Raw genomic sequence first — 17928 nt, 5'->3', positions numbered from 1 at the left:
TATTTGGAATATAAATACACATATTTTAAATGTAACTCTGTCTTCAATTGGTAAACCAGTGCAGTTTTAGAAGTAACAGAGAGGCCTTCAAATATCTTGGAACTCTGCAGACGAGTCAAGCAGCAGTGTTTTGTGCTGTTTGAAGTTTTCTGATTTGTTTGTTGTAGCTGGCATAGATGGCATTGCAGTAGTCAAACTTTGAAAGTATTAATGATTGGGTTAAATTGTGGAAAATTGAGCTGGGGAAATATGGCCTAATTCTTTGTAGCTTCCATAATGAATTAAAGATTGAAGAAACTACTTTGGAGATTTGTATATCACAGTGTATATGCACAGAATTTTCATTTGAGGATATCAAAGGGGTATATTGTGTTATTAATGCTGAAATAGTTATAAGGTGAGGGGTGGAAGTGATTAGTTAGAATGAGGAGTTTGGTTTTATCTTTATTAAGTTTCAGTTTAAAGTTAGCGGCCCATGTTTCCATCAGCTCGAGAGCAGATTTAATTGTAGGTATGATCTCTTGTATATCATTCAAAAAAGGAATGTATGGGGTTACGTCATCAGAATGAAGATGTTAAGTTCCTTAGCTTCCAGTGTTCTACCCAGAGGAATCATCATCACATTGAACAAAACTGGAGAAAAATGGGAGCCGTGGGGTACTCCACAGCTGGGCAACCATGGCGGGGAGATGTGTCTGGATTGTTTTACTTGATAGCGCCTAGATTTTAAGAAACCATTAAGCCATTTTAATACATTGCCACAAATCCAGAACTGATCTAGCAGGTTTAGCAGTATATATGCCCAACTATATCAAATGCACTCGAATTATCAAATTGAATAATAATAATTTTCTTGCTCAGTTCTTTCCTGAAGTTAGCCATAAGGGTGGTCAATACAGTTTCAGTGCTATAAGATGGTCTGAATCTAGATTGAGAACTGTGTAAAATGCAGAAGGTATGAAGGTATTCCATAAGTTGTGCTGTTATTCCTTCCATCACTTTGACAAGTAGGGGTATTGAAGCGACTGGTCTGTAATTGGAGATTTCACTACTTCTAATCTGAAGATTTTTTGGGATAGGAGTTAGAATGATGTTATCTTTCTCGGTGGAGAATAATCCATGTGATAACATGAAAGAAATGTGAGAGCTTAGACATTCAATAAAGTGATTGGGAGCAGTCTTCAAAAGGTAGCTAGGGCATGAGTCTAAGAGCATTGGGAGGATGCATATTTAAGAAGAAAGTACTTAACTAATTCTGATGTGGGTTGGGAAAAAGAAGACCAGATTCTGTGGACTGGTATGTCTGTGTGAGGTGTGGGATGTCTTATGTAGATGTTTGGTATCTGTCCTAATATTTATTATTTTCTGTTCAAATTATTTAGCCTACTGATCTGAAGTTGTCATAGGTTCATTGGTGACGGTTAGAGATTTTGTGTCTAGTAAGTTTATCTACTAGAGATGAAGTTTTCTTGTGTTTAATGAGTGTCCACCAATACATTTTTTAAGTTTGTATTTGTATTCATTTAGGGATTTCTTTCAATTATTCCAGTTGTCAGTGGTTTTTAGCTTGGACCAAATTTTCTCTAGGTGTCTACAACATCTTTTTGCATCCAGAATGTCTGAAATAAACCATGGGGATAGTTTTTTATTAGAGTCTATGTGCTGCTTTTTTCTGGTGCTATCATATTTAATATTACGCTGGATATATCATCCCAATGTTTGGTGATTGAGATGAGGAAGTTAAATGATTTAAAGGTAAATTTGACCAAAAATCAAGAATGTTAATTTTACCTCTGGGTTTAATGGTAGATGTATTGATTACTGAGTTGGAGGCATTGGAAGCTTCTTTCCAGTTTAATGTGAAAGTGAGTCTACAATGATCCGACCAGGGACTAGGTGACCATTTTGGATCTGAGATGAGGAAGTTGTCTGGGTTTGAGAATTTGTATGCTAGTATTTCCAGCTGATGACCTTTAATATGGGTGGATGAGTCGTTAAATTGGGTGAACTGCCATGACCTGAGAACGTCTATGAAAACTTTGGTATTAGGATCAAGGATCTTGTCTAGATGAAGATTTATCACTAACCAGTAAAATGTTGCTAGAGTTGGCACAGATATTGGAAATGAAATCACTTAACTCCTTTGCTTGATTCCATTTTCCAGGAGGAAGATAAAGTAATATAAGATGTTGTTTTGATAGGGATTCGTCAAAAATGTCAAGGTGAGGAGATACTTGTTTTGAAACTAGATGTCATGGGTGTCTGATAGTTTCAGGCTTATTAACAACTGACCTGGCATTAGTATAACCAATTGGTATCAGTAGATGGGAGACAGCGGTGAACGTCACAGGTGTGATATTAACTAATTGACATTTGTGCTTGGAAGTTTTTTTCTGTAGTTATAAGAGTAGTACTCAGAGTGTAGTGGATTAATGGTATTTGAAGTGAAAAGATTAGCATTACCGCTATTGGGAAACCAGCTTATTTGCCATCTTAGGTTTTGAATAATTGGGATATTGTGAAATTCTTCATAGGGCAATGATTTGGTGACTTAATATCCATGTTAATAAAAGTATGTGAGTTAACCATCTTACTATCTTGTGTGTGAAATCCATCTGTTTTAAAATGTTTTGAACTCAGAACTATGTGTAAGCAGTGATTAAGTAGTTTGACCTAAAGCAGGTTGTCTGGTCAGTTCAATAAATTCAATTATCTTAAGAAATGAACTGAGGTTGACAATAAGTTGGGTGGTATTATGAGCAGTGTTCAAATAACAGGTTATTTAGCGGTTTAGCATGGTCCATACTACTACTACTAATACTTAGCATTTCTATAGCGCTGCTAGGGTTACGCAGCGCTGAAAGGCAATTGTCAAAATCAGGTAATTAGAAATTACAGATTATTAACAATACTAGTGGAACCATGCCCTTTTCCTCAACAATGAAATGGGCCATAGGAAGGCTGTCATGTAAGCTTTTTTTTTTCTCTCTCCCCTGCCCTCCACTTCATTTCCAGCAATTCTTCCCTCCCCTCCATGTCCAGCGATTCTCCTCTTCCCTGCCCTCCCATCCGTGTCCCGTGATTCTCTCCTCTACTGTCCTTTCATCCCATCCATGTCCATCAATTCTCCTCTGCCCTGCCCTCCCTTCCTCCCCTCGATTTGTACTACTACTATTTAGCATTTCTATAGCGCTTCAAGGCGTACGCAGCGCTGCACAAACATAGAAGAAAGACAGTCCCTGCTCAAAGAGCTTACAATCTAATAGACAAAAAATAAATAAAGTAAGCAAATCAAATCAATTAATGTAAACGGGAAGGAAGAGAGGAGGGTAGGTGGAGGCGAGTGGTTACAAGTGGTTACGAGTCAAAAGCAATGTTAAAGAGGTGGGCTTTCAGTCTAGATTTAAAGGTGGCCAAGGATGGGGCAAGACGGAGGGGCTCAGGAAGTTTATTCCAGGCATAGGGTGCAGCGAGACAGAAGGCGCGAAGTCTGGAGTTGGCAGTAGTGGAGAAGGGAACAGATAAGAAGGATTTATCCATGGAGCGGAGTGCACGGGAAGGGGTGTAGGGAAGGACGAGTGTGGAGAGATACTGGGGAGCAGCAGAGTGAGTACATTTATAGGTTAGTAGAAGAAGTTTGAACAGGATGCGAAAACGGATAGGGAGCCAGTGAAGGGTCTTGAGGAGAGGGGTAGTATGAGTAAAGCGACCCTGGCGGAAGACGAGACGGGCAGCAGAGTTTTGAACCGACTGGAGAGGGGAGCGGTGACTAAGTGGGAGACCAGCAAGAAGCAGATTGCAGTAGTCTAAACGAGAGGTGACAAGAGTGTGGATGAGGGTTTTGGTAGAGTGCTTGGAAAGAAAGGGGCGGATTTTACGGATTTGTACTTGAACGTTCTCTGGCTGGCTGGCTTCCGTTCCGTTCGTAACATCCCTCCTGACGTCAGCTCGCCTCCAGCGTTCCCTTCCCTCTCACTGTTCCGCCCTCTGACGTCATTACATCTTGATGCGAGGGCGGGCCAGTGAGGGGGAATGTAACACTGGAGGCTGGCTGATGTCAGGAGATGTTACGAACCCAGACAGCCAGACATGGAATGTTGGAGGTGCAGATTATTATATAGGATAGCATGGTCATGTGAGGAACATTCTGTAAGTATTACAGATTGAAAACATGCAAGTAGGAAAACAAACAGTATAGAGTAGTGACAATCAAAGCTTTTAGACTGAGAAACTAATGGATGAGTTGGTAAACTAGCATGAAAAATGACCAGATATAACAGTGGTAGGTAAATAGTATTATTAACATTTTAATAATTAAAGAGATTATTTGCAATAAAGATGTCTTATGAGGTATTAGTTGGAAATTATTAATTTGAAATCAAACCTGCAGTGTAGAGTAATAAATTACAAGCTAATAATTGAGAAACCAGGTAAAAGCATAGGATAAATAACTATGATAGGCCTGAAATGAATAGACAAGTCTTTGATCGTACAATATCAGTAGAATAAGGATTCCAGAGCATCACCTGAAGCATCTTCTGAAGTGTTCCTGGCATGCGCCCTTCAGCGAGCAGACTGAAGCAGACACCCGACACTGACGGCAGTAACCGCTCATGCGATTTCTTTGACGGTGTGGGCAGGTGATAATAGCCAAGGTGGAACTGTGCTCTGATGGTGAAGTGGAGCTGAATGGAAGCCCCATTGTTGAGGTAGAGCAGAGTGGATGCAGTTCTCATTGTTTTGTGCTCCGGTGCTGTTTTGCCTCAGTGGCGGGTAGGTGGACTGAAGTGGACACCCAATGCAGATGTCATCTCACGTGGTTTCTTTGGTGCGGTTAGGTAACAGCTGAGGTGGAACTGTAAGCCGATGTTGAAGTGGAACTGAATGGAAACCCCGTTGTTGAGGTGGAGCAGAGTGGATGCAGTCCTTGCTGTTATTTTGGGCTCTGGTACTGGCATGGCCTCAGTGGCGGGCGTACTGATGCTCATTTGCTGGTCTCCGGTGTGTCAAAAGTATGACCTTCATGTTCCTTGGACACAGGTTGCCAGACGAAGTATGCAGTGGTGGTTGTCGCTCAGGAATTTGACTTTCAGATCTCCCTTTCCAATAACACAATGGGAGATGGTGGCAACGGAAGCCAGCAAGTCTGGTTACAGACCTCATTACAAGTTCCATCTGGCATAAGGCACCTGGACAGAACAGGAGTCTCAGTGGTCAATAAATCGCTTGAAGCTCAGGGCAATGTGGAATGCCTTGTGTGACTTCACTCCCTTTCTGGTTGTGTCCCCGGTGCGATTTTTCTCTGACAATGTGATAACAGTGGCTTATATCAACAAGCAAGGTATGGCGACAGGCAGCCTCCCTCATGAGTTGGGTGGAGAAAAATACTCTGTGCACGTGAGCAGCTCATTATTGTGTGATCCTTGAATGTGGAGGCAAAAGGACCCGGGAGAATGAGAACTATCCAGCCAGGGGTTTCAGCTGATTGTAGACCGATGAGGATCTCCGCTTCTGGATGGCGATGAAAGGGAATGCGAAAATGCCCAAGTTTTTTTAGCTGTTGAAAAGAATCAGGCTCGATTTGGATTAGTGCCCTACTGCAGCCCTGGCCAGAGACACATCTACTGTTTGTCTTCCCTCCTTGGCCCATGGTAGATTGAATGTTGAAAAGGATCGCATTGAACTGGGGTCAAATAATTTTAGTAGCCCCGGAGTGGCAGGAAAGGCCCTAGTACATGGACTGGATTCGACCGTTGGACGAGGGTCCGTGGGAAGCCAACCACACAAATGGGTAGAAACCTCTATTTAAAGTCCCAAAACGCAAAACAGTAGTAGAGGACGCCAGAAACCAAAACCAGCCAAAGGGATGAAGTAAGAGTCATTTATTCAAAGCAACAGTGATTGGATCCAATCACTGGTGCTTTGAATAAAGGACTCTTACTTCATCCCTTTGGCTGGTTTTGGTTTGGGACGAGGGTCCTCTCCATCTTCCACAGGTACACAGCCTACTGAAGCAAGGTCCATTGTGCATGGAGGATCTGTGCCCCTTTTGGTCTTATGGCTTCGTCATTGAAAGGGCTCAGTTGAGACGAAAAAGTTATTCTTACCTTGTAGAGTGTTTCTGAGCCTGAAGCATCCATGGCATATGCGAGGGTGTGGAGGATGTTTGAAGGCTGGTGGAACATCTCCCTTCTCTACTCGGATCACACACATCCTAGTGTTTCTCCAGGCAGGCCTTCAGAAAGGATTAGCATAGGGTTCTCTAAAAGTCCAGGTTGCGTCTTTGGCCTGTTTCAGGGGCCAACTACAGAAGAAGTCTCTTGAGCTTATCCAGATATTGTTCGATCTTGTGGGGAGTGGGTCACTTGCAGGCCTCCCTTTCGTATGCCATGTCCAGAGTAGAACCTTAATTTAGTCCTTCTGGTTCTTCAGAAGCCTCCTTTTGAGCAACTCCAGAAGACCTCCTTGAAACATCTTACACTAAAGACAGCGTTTTTGGTGGCTGTTACATCAGCATATAGGGTTTTGGAGCTTCAAGCTCTCTTGTTGTGATCCCTTTCTTCATCGCTGTTTGGAGATGAGGGTCTCCCTGCAGTTGGTTTCTTCTTTTCTTCCGAAAGTGGTATCAGCATTTCATCTTAACCAACTGTGGAAGTTCAGTCCTTTTGCAGAGAGGACGAAAAGGCTCAGTATTCTTCCTTGAAACTTCTCGATGTGTGTAAAGTCCTCATTAGATATCTGAAAGTCATGAATGAGTTTTGCAAATCAGACTGTGCTTTTTGGTAAAGAGGCTTGGCCTCATGGCTTCCAATCCCACAGTTGCTAGATGGCTGAAGGAGACTATTGTGTCAGCTTATTTGCTGCGGGGAAGCGTGCTCCTCATGCCTTGCAGGCTCATTGTACGAGACCTGCAGTGACATCCTGGGCGGAGACTACCTTACTGTCTTCGGCAGATATTTGCAAAGCAGTGGTGTGGTCGACGCTGCATACCTTTTGCCAAGCATTACAGGGTGGACATTGCGGCACGCTTGGAAGCCAGTTTTGGGGCTTTGGTCTTCAGGGGGAAGGCACCAGGATCCCACCCACTGTAGAGATTACTTTTGAACATCAAACAGATTCTGTAATAGTGAGAACTATGTAATGGGAGGAGAAATTAGGTCTTACCTGATAATTTTCTTTCCATTAGTCCTTCCCACTATTCCAGATGCATGCTTGAGGTTTCTGAGATGTTTAGTCAGTGTGAAATCGAAGTAATGAGTCAAATAATGTCGGTCACCTTGCATGGTGCTTCCTGTTTGATCTCTATAACTTTTCCAGAGATGAGAAAGGTCCACACATTTGCTTGTCTGGTTAGTGTTAAGTTACCAAGTTGTTTAAGGTTGTTGTGTTTATTTCAAGTTTCTCCTTACTGCTTGTCTACATAAATTCTGAAGAGCTGGACTGGATGCCAAGTGAGATGTCTCTCAGCTCAGTTTTCAGTACTCTATCTCCACCTTCTGGTGGATGGACACAACTATCCCACAGATGCTGGAATAGTGGGAAGGACTAATGGAAAGAAAATGATCAGGTAAGACCTAATTTCTCTTTAATACTAAGCAGGAGGAAAGTTTTGGCTTTTGAGATGGCAGTAAGCTGTGAATGAGTGTGCAAAGCTCAGAAATAGAAGTGAAAGTCATGGTGGGGGTGGGTATGATGGGGGCTGAACTGTAAAGAAACATGTAGATCCAGGATCTTTAATTGACCATCATGTTTGTGGTGGGAAGGACTATTTTTTCACTGTTATACAGAATTGAACACACAGACGCATAATGTTTGGTTTTCATTTCACTGTAAGGAGAGAAATAGCTGTTGATCAATTAAGGGTGTGAGACTCAAATCAGTCCTCCTTTTCTCAGCCTGTTTATGCAAGTGTGATGCTATGACTATGATGGTATTCTGTTCAGTAGTGAAAGACCCTGGACTGGTCTTTTTTCCTACTGGAGTACTGTGATATTCAGATGGTAATCTTGAGTGCTTGAAATAAGAACAGTACTAATTTGAGCCATTTCAGCCTTGTGTTTTCTTAATAACACTTTGTGCTGGGTGACTATTACATACTGTACATTACCATGGTGATGGGAAAAAAACATATCTACCTTTTGGAATTTAATCCCTTGAGAAATGACACATTTTAGTTTTTAGATATATTCTGTGTAGTGCTATAACTAGACATTTTCCTGTTCCCTTTTGTTTTCAGGGTAGTACATGTCACCAGTGTCGGCAGAAGACTATCGATACAAAGACGATGTGTCGCAATGCAGGCTGCGGGGGGGTGAGGGGACAGTTTTGTGGACCCTGCCTTCGCAATCGTTATGGTGAAGATGTGAAAGCAGCACTTTTAGATGCTGTAGGTATCCAGATTTCTTCCATCTTTCATTTAGACATGATCTTGGAACTCGCTCTAAGAGCCAGGCACTCTGAAGAATTTGTTCCATTTTGGGGGCGTTTCTTTAACTGGGTGCCACAAATTTAGGTACCTAGGTGAAACATGCTGAGCACTAATTCTGTAATGATATCTGGACACCCAGATTCTGTTAAATTTAAGTATACTGTCCTGGAGGAGTGGCCTAGTGGTTAGAACACTGGTCTTGCAATCCAGCGGTGGCCAGTTCAAATCCCACTGCTGCTCCTTGTGATTTTGGGCAAGTTACTTAACCCTCCATTGCCTCAGGTATAAACTTAGATTGTGAGCCCTCCTGAGACAGAGAAATATCCAGTGTACCTGAATGTAACTCACCTTGAGCTACTACTGTAAAAGGTGTGAGCAAAATCTAAATAAATAAAATAAATAAATGTGGCACTTTAGCACGTAACTTACAGTATTCTGCAAATGCGAACCCCTGTCCATGCTTTGCCCACATATATGCCCCCTCTTGTTTACACGCTAAGCAAGTTGTGCTCATCAGTTATAAGATACCGCTGCTTATAGAAAATGGAGATTTGTGTTTCTGGGAAAAATGTTCAGCACACCTGGCCTCTAGTTATTTAAGAGTTGTAAAAGGTAAGGCTTGTCTCACTGTTAATATAATTGTTTTGATAATTCACTCCATTTACCAATTTTCTTTGATATGTACTTCAATCAGAGTGAAATAAGCATTTACAGAATGTCATCATCTCTTCTACTTTAACAACTTTTATAAATTATGGATATACACTGGAGATTTGCTGCGATGCATTCTAATAACTCCTTTTACAAAGCCAAGCTAGCAATTCCACTGGGCTTCGTTGCATTTGCCGCATCACAATTGCTAGAATGGCTTTGTAAAAGGAGCTCTAAATGTCACCATCTCTGGGAAAGGTGATTAAAGTCATCGAAAACAAAAAATGATGTTTTAATAAATTCTGTTAGAGCAAACAATTTGTAGTACAACAACAAAAATATCCACACTGGACCATCAATACTCACCAGAAACTATTACAAAATTAATCAAATTTATTTTAACTCACAACTATTTCCACTTAAACAATGATGTCTGTCTACAAATAATGGGCACTGCGATGGGCACCAGGACAGCACCCCACTATGCCAACCTCTTTATGGCTGAGCTGGAAGAGACATTTTTGAATACATACCAGACCAAACCCCTAAAATAATACCGGTACATTGATGACATTTTTATGATTTTGACTGAGGGGGAAGAAACTATGAAACAATTTTACAATTCCTTCAATACATACCATCCAATAATCAGATTCAAAATTGACTACTCCCCAGAAAAAGTCAATTTTTTGGACACCACAGTCTCAATCAGCGATGGCTATATACAAACATCCATATACAAGAAACCCACAGACAAATGCAGCTACTTCCACAACTCCAGTTTCCACCCTTCACATACAAAAAGATCCATTATTTACAGCCAAGCCACAAGATACCACTGTATCTGCTCTGACCCAGGGGACAGAGACAAACATCTTGAAATCCTGATTGCATCCTTCAAACAGAAAGGCTACAACCCCAAAATAATCTCCAAGAATATTGCCTCCTCCCTCAAAACACCCAGGGAAAATCTTCTACAGTACAAAGAAAAAAAAGCCACAGACAGAATCCTCCTTATAGTGACATACAACCCAGAGCTGGAAAAATTAAGAAAAATCATAAAAGATTTACAGCCTCTACTCCAGGAGGATGAATTACTGAAAGAGATATTCCCATCCCCACCAGTGGTGGCCTTCCGACAGCCACCCAACTTAAAACACAAGCTAATTAGAAGTAAGCTCCCAACACAAACTCAAAAAGAAGAGAATGGCACACATCCTTGCAATATATCCAGCTGCAAACTATGCCAAAACATTTAACAGGACCCCATGGTCATTCACAAAGGAAAAATATTCAACATTAAGGAATCTTTCACATGCTCATCTTCCAATGTGGTATATATCATTCAGTGTAAAAAATGCAACGAAGGCTGCTACATTGGAGAAACAAGTCAAATGCTAAAGAAGAGATTTAATTTACATAGACATCATATGAAAAATGTTAGTACCAATAAGGATGTCACGCCTGTGGGGCAGCACTTTACAAAACCAGAACACTGTACCAGTGATTTCATGGTAAGAATCCTGAAAGGGAACTTTAAAGCAATATAGGAATGTAAGACCTTTGAAGTCAGAATGATTAAATATTTTGACACCCACCAGAGAGGACTTAACAAAGATCTGGATTTTCTAGTCCATTATAAACCATAAAATTGTACTGCTTTGTCACCCTCCTGTCTCCATGCATATCTCCCTGTCCCTCATCCACCCGACTCTTCCTGTCTCTCACCTATCCATCCCCATCCTGTTAGACTGTCACTGAAATTCTTTGATGTTTCACTTATATATACTAAACAAAAAAAACAGCACCACGGGCCTTTAAAAATGGAACACAGTTCTTTAATGAATGAGCCTTGACAAAAAGACCCGACACGGGCCGTGTTTCGGTGACTAGCACCTGCGTCAGGGGTCACAGTCTTATTGCCAAAATGATACAGAAAGTGAAAGTGCCTTGGTGCTTTGTAGCTTTTACTACATGAGACGTGGGGTAAGGAATAATATATTGTAGAGGAATATATTCGAGTTATTCCCCAAGTTTTCCACGTCATCACTGTGACCCCTGACGCAGGTGCTAGTTACCGAAACACGGCCCGTGTCGGGTCTTTTTGTCAAGGCTCATTCATTAAAGAACTGTGTTCCATTTTTAAAGGCCCGTGGTGCTGTTTTTTTTGTTTGGACTTTAGTTTGTACTTTGTTCCCTCTCTTTTGTTACATCCAAGTCACTTATATATACTGTCATCTACCAACATTTGCTTATTTCCGATCTGACGAAGAAGGGCAACCTTCGAAAGCTAATCAAGAAACGTATTCAGTTATGTCCAATAAAAAAGGTATCATCTTATTTTCTTTTCCATGTTTTATTTTATTTCTATTGATTACCTTTAAAAGTGAACTAACACGGCTACCACACTTCTCTAGTACTCCAAACCCCATGCTTTTTATGTGAAAAAATAGCTACAGAAATTCAAATGTACAGCTTTTTCAGACTGCCTATGGACCCGTGATGTGAAAAATTGGCCATTTTTAACCTTTTGAATCCGCTACTTTAGTTACCTCTTCCCAGAGACGGTCACAAATATGAACATTTTGTGGACAGTAGAATGGTGTTTCCACAGGAGGAGATACTTCAGAACAGAAGTATATAAAAGGTAGCCACCTTTTACTGCTGTGTTTATACAGAGGCGTATAGCTTATATTCATAGAGGTTGGCAATAAGACTGAGAAGCAATATTAAAGCTGGAATTTTGAACACTCATTTATTTTTCAGGATTGGATATGTCCTCCTTGCCGTGGCATCTGCAACTGTAGTTATTGCCGTAAGCGGGATGGCCGTTGTGCCACAGGAATGCTTATTCATTTGGCAAAGTTTTATGGTTATGACAATGTTAAAGAATATCTTGAAAGGTAAGGCCCCTATCAAACTAAACAGAAATCATTGCTTATTCAGAGTTTTTTGGTTTCTGAATTGTTTGCCCCTCTTCACCTGAGCTAGATGAAAATCAGTGTGTTCAACTTCATTTTTCAATAAAAATGAAAAGATCAGCTCGCACATTCCTGAATCTTCACTTCCCCAGCTGTAAAGGATTAAAATACAGATTAACACGTGTCCAGCTTTTCTTACATGAGCACGCAGCTATGGAATGCATTGCCACTTGACCTGAAAACAATCTACGACCTAATCAACTTTCGTAAATCACTGAAGACTTATCTCTTTAATAAGGCATACCACAATGATCCATTATAGGAACTGTAACGCATCACCACTTACCTGATGTTCTGAATGTTATCTCTCTATATCTGATAGTTTAATTTTACTATATCATCCATGTTCTTTATGAAATACCAATTGTTTCGTTTACTCTGGAATGGTGATTGCCATGACGGAACATTGTAAGCCACATTGAGCCTGCAAATAGGTGGGAAAATGTGGGATACAAATGCAACCAATAAATAAATATTAAATTATTACCCCTGTACTCAGGGTCCAGCAGTCATTTTCTCTCTACATAACACCCATAGCAGCCCCTTTCCTGCTCCTGCAGTCACTCTTCTGGTGCACTGAAGCTTCCCCCTGAGGGTTTCCAGCAGCCCATGAAAGATGGGGTTTTCTTTCCCCCAGACCCCACTCCAGGTTTGGCTACAGCATGGCCACACATGCCTCTCAAGCTACTGTCTCAGATGGCTTCATGCTGACACCCCCACCACCACAAGGAACAGAGAGGCGGCAGTTTCCAACTACAGAGACTGTCTGTTGTGTGTTTGTACCCAGCGTTGCATATGTGTAGTTGTGCTGTAGAAATGATATATAGTAGTATATAGATGGAGCAGTAGTTGCATGAAGTTTTTTCACCTCGCCTGACTTTGAAAGGAGTGGCTGAACGTAGATTTATCACTATGGTTGTGACTTGGTTTCAGCCCAGTTCCAGTGGACAAATGTCTACTTAATTACAGCTTTTCAGGTGTCTCTGTACTGACGTTATAATTGACAGATTGCTTATGGAACCTTAACTTCTGCTTCTGAAGCTGTACATCAGTGGATATGTTTGAGAATGTTTGTTTAGATAAAGTAATTTATTTTCTATCTACCTTAATGCAAGTGGGAATCATTTCAAAGAGGGGCAGAAGTGGTCCAATAGTATAGGAAGTACTGAGGTAGTACCAGCTCTGGACTGGAGTCAGTACGGCATACTTTAAGAGAATGCATCTCCCTTTCAGATTTCAAGTTTGACACTAACTTTTGCCTTGGCCATAGCCTTCTTGCAGACCATTTACTACAGTAAAATAGGATATTGGAGTGACAGCTGCTTTAAAAAAAAGCTTCAAATTCTCACGGATGAACAGATAGCCATAGGATACTTTATTGTTTTTTTTTAGAGTTTCATAGCCACTACCTGGGACACACCAATCTAAAAGGAATTTCTAGTTGGTGCCAGGTTTTGTGAATTTAGGGGTCCTTTTACTAAGCAGCGGTAAAGGGGCTGTGCTAGCATCAGCACATGTCTTTGACGCTCACTGAGGCCCCCTTTTACTGCAGTAGGTAAAAGGCTGTCTCTCTTCTTTAAAAAAAAATGGCTGTGTGGTAAGTGAACCAGTTAACTGCATGGTCATTTCAGGGGGGAACCCTTACTGCCACTCACTGAGGTGGTGATAAGGCTCCTGCGCTAACCGGGCAGCGTGCGGCACTGCCTGATTACTGCCAGGTAAACACCTGCACTACAAGAATAGAAAATATTTTTGCAGCACTGGAAATGGTATGCACTGGGGGTGGGAACTACTGCCGGGTCGCTCTGGTAGCCCGGTAGTAGTTCCTGATTGGCTCATAAGCCCGCGGTGCGCTACCACCACTTAGTAAAAGGGCCCCTTAGTTATGGATACAGATGAGTTCTTGCTTGTCTCGTCTTTCTCTCATCCCTCTCCCTCCCCTGCTCCTACCGCCCATATTTGCCATTTCTTTTCCCTCCCATCATGTCGCTGTAAATTCAATCTCCTCCCCCTTCCCTCCACTATTAGGGTTGGAGTAGGAGCATCGGTGAACCTAAGAACTGCCATACTGTGTCAGACTAATGGTCCATCTAACCCAGTATCCTTCCAACAGTGGCCAGTTCAGGTCACAAGTACATGGCAGAATCCCAAAGAGTAGCAAGAATGCATTCTACTGATCCTAGGGATAAGTAGTGGCTTTTCCCATGTTTATCTTAATAGCAGATTATGGACTTTTTCTCCAGGAATTTGTCCAAACCTTTAAACCCACATAACTTGGATGTGTGTATTCTGTCTAGCTGTTCATCCCGTCTCTAAAATGATTGTTTCCTGATTAGAATAGAATTGAGAAGAGGGATGGGTAGTATGTGCAGAGTTGAATTTGTATACATTTGTTGCTGCTTTTTCCTCCCCACCTGAAAATGTAGCTTTGGGACAAAGTAGTTGAAAGGGCTGAGCCCTCAGGAGGAGTGGCTAGTTTACACAGCAGCGCTGCTTAAGCTTGAAGGAAAAACACTCAGGGCTTTGCAGATGGGCTGCTACTGCTCTGAGCCATCAAAGCTGCATCTGAGATATCAGCATAAAAGACACCAGTTGTCAGAGATATCATGGTTGTTGCACCCAGCCCAGACATATAAGCTATATGGACTACCTATGAATGGTACTTTAGCAGATGAATTTGAAGGGCTAAGGAGAGGGAACCTTTGCCCTGGAGTATTCCTATTAATATTAAAATGATGTGAATTCAGTGTTAAACATGAAGGTGGAATAGTTAGGTTAGACAGTTCTTTGGAGGTTATTGTTTAGACACCTGCTGAAAAACTTTTTCAATGGCTCTTGCATTTTACAAGAAAATCTAGTTTACTTGGGCTTGTTTACTGGAGCAAGCAAATAGCTTGAAAGAGTGAAAGACTGTTTGATGTTTAGATGTATATATTAAGGATGTTCAGAGCCCAAAAACTATCAGTTCATTTTCAGATTTTTCTGAATTTGTTTTTCATTTTTGGGTATGTTTTGCAATTTGTTTCACAAATTCATTTTTAATGTACACATTGTGTATGCATTAGAACTTTTTAAAGTGCAAAAATCAATTGTATGCATATTAACTTGTAAATTTACATGTGTACCATCAACTTTGAACACACTGAAATGTTTAAGGCACCTAAATGAATCGAATGGGCGCTAACAGATACACATCCCTAGTGCTTATCTTTGCAGAATGCACTGTAAGACCTGTTCAGCTTGATTTGAACTAAAACATTAGACTTTAAGCATCAGTCTGCTCAAAAATAAATTGGAGCAAAGTAAACTTTGAATGTACAGTTCTAAACTCTTGCTGGCTGATATCATTCAGGGCAGTCAGTGGGGGTTTTTTTTTGTGGGTTTATTTAAGTGCCAGCCAGTTGTGGCTGAATTAAATTCAGATATTCAGCACAGGTATCGGGATAGTAGCCAGTGCTGAATATCGAGATTCAGTGTTGACCACAAAACTAACTGGATGTTGGTGATATTCTGCACAACATGTGGCTAGCTAACCAGATTTTTGCTTTCCTGAATTTTATGTGGATAATTATCTAGCTAGCAACTAAATATTGCCACCAACTGAATAACTGACAGGACTGCACAAGGACAAACCCTCCTGCTGTCTGGATAGCACCAGGCTTTTCTACAATGATTTTCAGCACTATTATCTATAGACAATGCTGCTGAAAATCCAGATATAGCCCCAGTCAGTGCACTTATTTATTTGTTGCATTTGTATCCCACATTTTCCCACCTCTTTGCAGGCTCAATGTGGCTTACGATACATCATGAATAGTGGAAATATATAAGGATATAGTGGAAATACAGAAGGATTTTGGGTAGCATGATATTAGTATAACAAGCAAATATTATAAGACAATTCTGGATATATGTGGAGGAGTTCGCATTTGTTGATCTTTGTGGTATGCCTTGTTAAAGAGATGGGTCTTCAGTAGTTTGCGGAAGTTAGTTATCAGTTTTTCTTTATATAGAAAACTAAGCCAGTGATTTGTGCCTGTAGCTACTTTTGCAACCGATCCTGCTCCCAGAAGACTTTGTCTTAACTATGTTCCTAACACGTCTCCTTTTTTTTTTTTTTAGCTTACAGAAGCAGCTGGTAGAAGACTGAAGCCGTTTAGTTCCCACACACATGGATAGCAAAGACAAGTTAAATTTAAAAAAAAATGTTTTAATATTTTGTAAAGTAATTGATAAAGGAGATTATTACATTGTTATATCTGTAATGCTGTGGCTAAGAGTTTTCTGATCTTTATACAGTTAATTCCTTGGGAAGAAGAATTAAGGAGGAGCCTACCATATGTATGCTGCAAGTCCCTTCCTGTACAAAATAATTGTAAAGGCATTCTGCAGTTATGCGTCATATGTCATTTGAGCATACTTTATTTGCAAAACCAGGGGTGTATAGTGCCTGGCAAAAGAATAGCAGCAGTATTTTGTGAACATTTATTGAAAATCAGATGTTTTTATAGAATTGTGAAACTAAAGTGATCTACCGTGATCTATTATCCGTAACAAGAAATTCTTCCTGTAGTATTGATAGGTAGGTCTACTGGTATCAATACTGTAAACAATTTGTGGAGCAGTTCTTTCTCAGTTTTTTTTGTATGAAGGGTGTTTGCTGCCTTTTACCTTTAGTGTGAAAGAGCCACCCAAATACTTGTTAAAACCATTTAAAAATATTAGAAAGTTAAAAAGCGTGACTTTAGTACTAACTTTGACAATTACTAAACAGCACTGTAGAACTGGAAATGAATTGAAGAATTGCTTTGGTGGGTTGGCTTTCTGATGCATCTATTGTATATAGTTTGACATTGTACTGTAGTTTCTTTAAAATAGTAAACGCAGTAGTAGAAGTTAGGGCCCCCATGCAAATTATCTGAAAGGGCATTCGGGCAGGGAGGGATATAGAAATGGGGTTGCTTGGATGGAATTTATGCCATTGACAGAGTATAAGAAAAGCAGGTTTCCACTGGACAAAGAAAAATGTGAAATACCCTTAAGTGAACATTAAGTCCTGATTATTCCTCCTCTACTTGTCATCACATGATCTATAGGTTATGTATGGGGCTTTGTTCAGTATACTGGGTTTTATGCTTCCAGGAAAATTCCTTACACTCTACCTTCAGACCTTTCCGTTGCTGGTTCTTCCACATGTACAGGTCAGAACCTGCCACTTTGTTAGGGGGGGGGGGGGGGGGGGTGACAGTGGGTAAAAAAAAGAAATGCCAACCTCTTTCAGAATCAGGGTAAAGTATAGAGCTGAACTGCATCAGGCATTGTAAACATACTAATATTTTATATCACAGAGTGCAATAAACCTAAAAGGGAATGTGGGATTTATTATCTTTTGCTGCATCATGGAATAATTCCTTTATATAAATAACACAATCATTAAGGAAATCAAGTTTTAGTTAAGATCAACAGACGAGCACTTTTGAGTGTTAGCTATAGCTGTTTTTAGTTAAATTTTCTTGAAAATGAAAGTGGCAATTTTATTTTGTTGTATTTTATAAGATTGAGAACCATAAGTTTGGACAAAGGCTGTTTGTGCAATCTTCACTTGTTGCTTCTTGTTCACACCTGATTTTGCTTAGTGATTTTAGCTTCCTTTTGTGGTGTGTGTGTTTTGGCACATTTTACTTTGCTATTTTCTGTTCGTGATGTATGTGAGGAAATTGATAATTACATACAAAGAGAGCACAGACCAGGCAGCAGCCAGTTTGAGATGGAAGAGAAATATTTCCTGTGGTAGAGTTGTAAAGTATGTATTTTCTCACAATGATCTGAACTGGGGCAATCTGTCTGTCTGAGGTAGTGTAAAAAAAA

The 17928-nt window shown here is 40.6% G+C and overlaps 1 protein-coding gene across 2 annotated transcripts in view; it reads left to right on the top strand.

Annotated features, from left to right (window-relative positions):
- CDCA7L (cell division cycle associated 7 like) overlaps nucleotides 1-17924 on the top strand; it is an 85499-nt gene extending 67575 nt beyond the window's left edge. For both annotated transcript variants that reach the window (XM_030201746.1, XM_030201738.1), the window contains exons 8-10: nucleotides 8237-8386; nucleotides 11846-11982; nucleotides 16183-17924. In XM_030201746.1, coding sequence (XP_030057606.1) covers nucleotides 8237-8386; nucleotides 11846-11982; nucleotides 16183-16210 — 315 coding nt within the window. In that variant the 3' untranslated portion in view covers nucleotides 16211-17924. The remainder of the gene's footprint in view (nucleotides 1-8236; nucleotides 8387-11845; nucleotides 11983-16182) is intronic.
- The last annotated feature ends 4 nt before the right edge of the window (nucleotides 17925-17928 follow it).

Source organism: Microcaecilia unicolor, chromosome 1, assembly GCF_901765095.1.
Source record: "Microcaecilia unicolor chromosome 1, aMicUni1.1, whole genome shotgun sequence".
Lineage (NCBI taxonomy): Eukaryota > Metazoa > Chordata > Amphibia > Gymnophiona > Siphonopidae > Microcaecilia > Microcaecilia unicolor.
Note: the sequence above shows the minus strand (reverse complement) of the source record. Positions and strands in the feature narration are given on the sequence as shown.